This window comes from Symsagittifera roscoffensis, chromosome 4 (genome assembly GCF_963678635.1).
Source record: "Symsagittifera roscoffensis chromosome 4, txSymRosc1.1, whole genome shotgun sequence".
NCBI lineage: Eukaryota > Metazoa > Xenacoelomorpha > Acoela > Convolutidae > Symsagittifera > Symsagittifera roscoffensis.
The window spans coordinates 28142201-28146451 of NC_087065.1; the positions used below are offsets into that span (position 1 = coordinate 28142201).

Here is a 4251-nt window from a genome sequence, read left to right on the forward strand (position 1 = left end):
ATCGATTATGTGTTACCAACTTAAGCAACTTTTTCTATTATAATAGAATGAAAATAGATTTTTTTCATGAAGATTATTTTGCCTTATAATTCCACCAAAATTATGTTTTTATCTCCACATAATCTCAACAAAATCTATTTTTCTTTGAGGTGAAATCGCCATAAAATTGCAATAAAATCTATTGTTTTTGTCATAAAATTGCAATAAAATCTATCGTTTTTGCCATAAAACTGCCATAAAATCGCGACAAAAACTATTTCTATCGCCATAAAATTGCAATAAAATCAAGGACTCAAAACATCAATTATGTTGTTAAAAAAAGGGATTTTATTGTCTGAAGAGTTGATTATTTTCTCTTCTTAAATGCATATGCTAAAAGTAAATGAAATAAAAATCTATTATAATCCATTATAATAGACTATAGTTCATTTCATTTTTAGAACTAATTTCAAATTTTTTGCAAATTTTGCGGGAATGCCTCAACGTCATCCCTTTGGCCACTCAAGCTTTTTAACCCCCACCCCCCAACTGAAGGGGTAGGGTAAACTGTGGGAAGGGATGTAAACTGGGGAAAGGGGATGTATACTGGGGGACATAAACGGAATAATAGGTAAATAAACCCGGGGCGTAAAGTGGTAAACTGGGGGGAGGATAAATAGTGGGAGGTGCAAAAACTGGGGGGGGGGGGGGTTAAACTGCGGGGGGGGGGGTTTGGGGGCGTTTGTGGTAAAAAAAAAAACAGTAAAATGAAGTGTTAAACTGCGACGAATTTAAAAACAGAGATCAAAAAGTATAGAAATTTTGTTCTGAAGTGTAACGTTTTATGAAACGTAATACGTAATCTGCGACCAAATTAAAAACAGGGACCAAAAAGTATAGAAATTTTGTTCTGAAATGTAACATTTTATGAAACATAATACGTATCAAATGCACTAAACAGGAAATAAGATAACTTTGAATAAATTGTAAGTTTCATGAATAATCCCTCAAAAAAGTCCATTATAATCGATTAAAATCGAATATAATGGATTTTATTGAAAAAAAATTTCAGGCTTATGATCCAGTTTTAATGGATTATAATCGATTATTTTGTCATTTTATTGCAGACCATATTATGACTATATAATCGATTTTGATCCATGGGCGCTCGCTGCGGGAATTTGTTATAATCTATTATAATTCCAATATAATCGACACAAAAATAAAGTTTTTTATTGGATTTTTTCTCCATATAATCGATTATTCTACTCGGCGACCACATAATCACCAGATAATCGATTCTTAAGAGAATAGTTTTTTGTTCGACCACAAAATCGGCAGATAATAGATAATAATCGGAGAAACTTCGGTGCGGGCTATCCATTGTACCCTATGTCCTTTTACCCTATATACCAACCTACCATATATGCCAATCTAGCCTACGCCAATCTGTCTTCTTAATTACCTCAATTTCATATTATGTTTTACCGTATCTAGTGTTAAGGAGATAAGTGGAGGTGTTAAATATCAATATGGATAAGTCCTGCCATCTAGTCTCTTCAGGAGTACAGAGATCTCTCCGCTTTGCGATGGTACCAGGGGCGGATTTAGGGGGGGGCGGACGCCCCCCCCTCAGGGATTCGACCCCCTGCCGACCCAAAGGGTCCCCCCTTTGATACTTTTTCAGAAATCCATTTTTGCCCGACCGACCCTAAAATTTTTCTAAAGGCGCCTTGGGCGCCAATATATACTAACTTTGAGGGGGAGTGCGCGCCAAATAAAATGCGATTTTTTTGTCAAAATTTTTCAAAAAGTGCCCAAAAACGGCTTTTTTGACTGTTTTTTCAAAAATTAGCCTGCGGCGCAGAAAATTTTGCCAAAATAGGGGCAAAACACTGCTTTGGGAGAGCTCGAAAAATCAATTTGGTCGATCTAAAAAAAAAAAAAAAGGTCGTCAAAATTTTCGAATTTTTTTTGAAAATCCGCCCCCCCTCGAGAAAATCCTAGATCCGCCCCTGGATGGTACACATAAAGTTTGTCCGATGCAGTTTTATCAATTGCACAACACATTGTACAACATTCGCACTCAATTGGCTGAATTTTAACAATCGCATAATTTTAACAATCGCACACAAGGCTTCCAAATAAACATAAGTAAACCTAAAATAAACTCTTGAAACGTTTATCAAATGTGAACATACAGCTCTAGACTTGATCATCAATCAATTTGCTTGAACTCAATTTAGAAAGACTTCTGCGCCGGAGTGGTCAACAAAGCACACTACACGCTGCTTGAATCGGAAACTGGGATAAATTATTACCAATTGGTCAAACCGCTATTTAAACCCGCAAAAAGAACAACCTTTAAGAAAAAGAAGCAACTTGTCGGAAGAGAAAACCAAAGTGAGCTTTAGTGTTCCTATTTTTCTTGCAAAATCGGATCAAAACAAAGAAACTCCCGCATCCTGAGAGAAGTTTGAATGCTTTTATTGCCGTTTCATGAATGAACAAACATACTCGATCAATCACGCGCTCACTTTAGCGCGATGACAATAACCAGCCACCAGTTTTGTCCCACATGGCTTGGTGAATGAGAGAACGGCGGATCTTTTCGAGCTGGATGCTGCTAATTGCGAAAAACTAGACGAAGTTGCGTCCGATTTCCAGCGCGACTGAATCTAAGAAAAAACAATCGGAAGCGATTGTCGCTACCTCTTCACATTATCACTATGGAATCATTCACTCTGAAAAATCTGCCTCCGCAAATGCCTTGTAGATATGGCATCTCTGGTTACTGCGCTCTTTTAGGGCAGCCACCCATCCGATAAAATCTTCTTAAAGCAGATTTTTAAGGATGCTGCTAACCAGTAAATCAAATTTTTCTAAGTGTAATACCTTCGGTACCTCATTCTACGTTAAGTGCTTCTCTGTATTTGTACTAAATTTATATCTATGTAGTCAGTTGTGCAGTAAGTTATTCAAATACTCTATCACCAGTCCGAATGTTAGTCACACATGCCTGCCGTAAATTCAGTAGCTAAAGCTTATGATTTTACTATTCGCAGTTTACCCTCGAGTTTTCCGGCCACAACGTGTGGGTAATCTCATGTCGCAGCCAGCAGTTCCTGCGATTGAAGACAGGACTGACATACTTTGAGTTCCTCCCTTTGGGGCGAAATCATCAGTCAACCCTCCTTTTATCTGTGAGACCTGGGTGGGACAGTTTTTCTTGGCCGCTACCCTAAGCGATAATATTTCACCCGGGAAGTCTTAGTCGCTCCGGCGACAATAGTGGACGAACCGTACACGAAGCCAGAAACACCAAGAACATCCGAAGATGCAACAGAGGCCACCATCAGATCTCTTAGAAACACGGCCGCAAACCGGCGCACGGATAAATACAACGCAGAGAGGAGATGCAAAGGACTTCGGATTGGACACAGTTAGTGCTATTATGAGGCAGAGGCACGGTTCAAATCTCGACTTTTCTTTTCACTGGGCAACGAGCGGAAAAAGAGGCTAACCGATTCGTATACACACTTGGATTCAAACGCATGTTCAATCATCGAGTTTCACAAGAGGCGTGAGGACCCGTTCAAAGCCGAACGGGACTATACTGTTGAGCGGATCAAACTGTGAATCACAATCTTCGTGAATGATAATGACTCATTTTCATATTTTTACCCGCGTCTCAGTGCACAAACAGCTCTGTGTAGTTGGCCACCAGACCAGGAAAATCCACGTTAAAGACCTCTTCATCGTCCAAATTAGAGTTTTTGATGTGCAACAAGAGCTGATCAAGGCGAAAACAAACCTCGGAAACACTCTTCAACTTGCTCTACAGAGCGAAAAGGGGGCGAAAACTTCGGATTAATTCCAAAAGCTGCTCCCGCATAGTCGCTCGTCATCATCCGCTACCCATCATATACGAGTTTAACAAGAACCCACATTTTCGGTACAACAGTACCAAAATCAAAACTATCAGGGGCGAGGAGGGGAAAATCGTAGGACCACTAGTAGATTAGCGGACATTCTGACGAAAAATTTACCTGACGTAAAAATTAAAGATGTCTCAAGACACCGGGTAGGGACTTCATTTGTTGATTAAAACAAATGGCCTATCAAATTGTTTGGCTCCTTAGATATCCCGATTACGTCGCACGGTTGGAAGATTGACTTTGCCCGGTTCTTGGTATCCGAGAACAACAAGAAATTTTTTGGGCCTAAACCTACATGAGCAACTGGGAATAGAGACGGTTCAACGGAAACCGA

General features: G+C 39.5%; 1 protein-coding gene across 1 annotated transcript in view; it reads right to left on the reverse strand.

Annotated features, from left to right (window-relative positions):
- Positions 1-3849: 3849 nt before the first annotated feature.
- LOC134844826 (serine protease 55-like) overlaps positions 3850-4251 on the reverse strand; it is a 4569-nt gene continuing 4167 nt past the window's right edge. The window contains exon 6 of the mRNA XM_063861641.1: positions 3850-3893. Coding sequence (XP_063717711.1) covers positions 3850-3893 — 44 coding nt within the window. The remainder of the gene's footprint in view (positions 3894-4251) is intronic.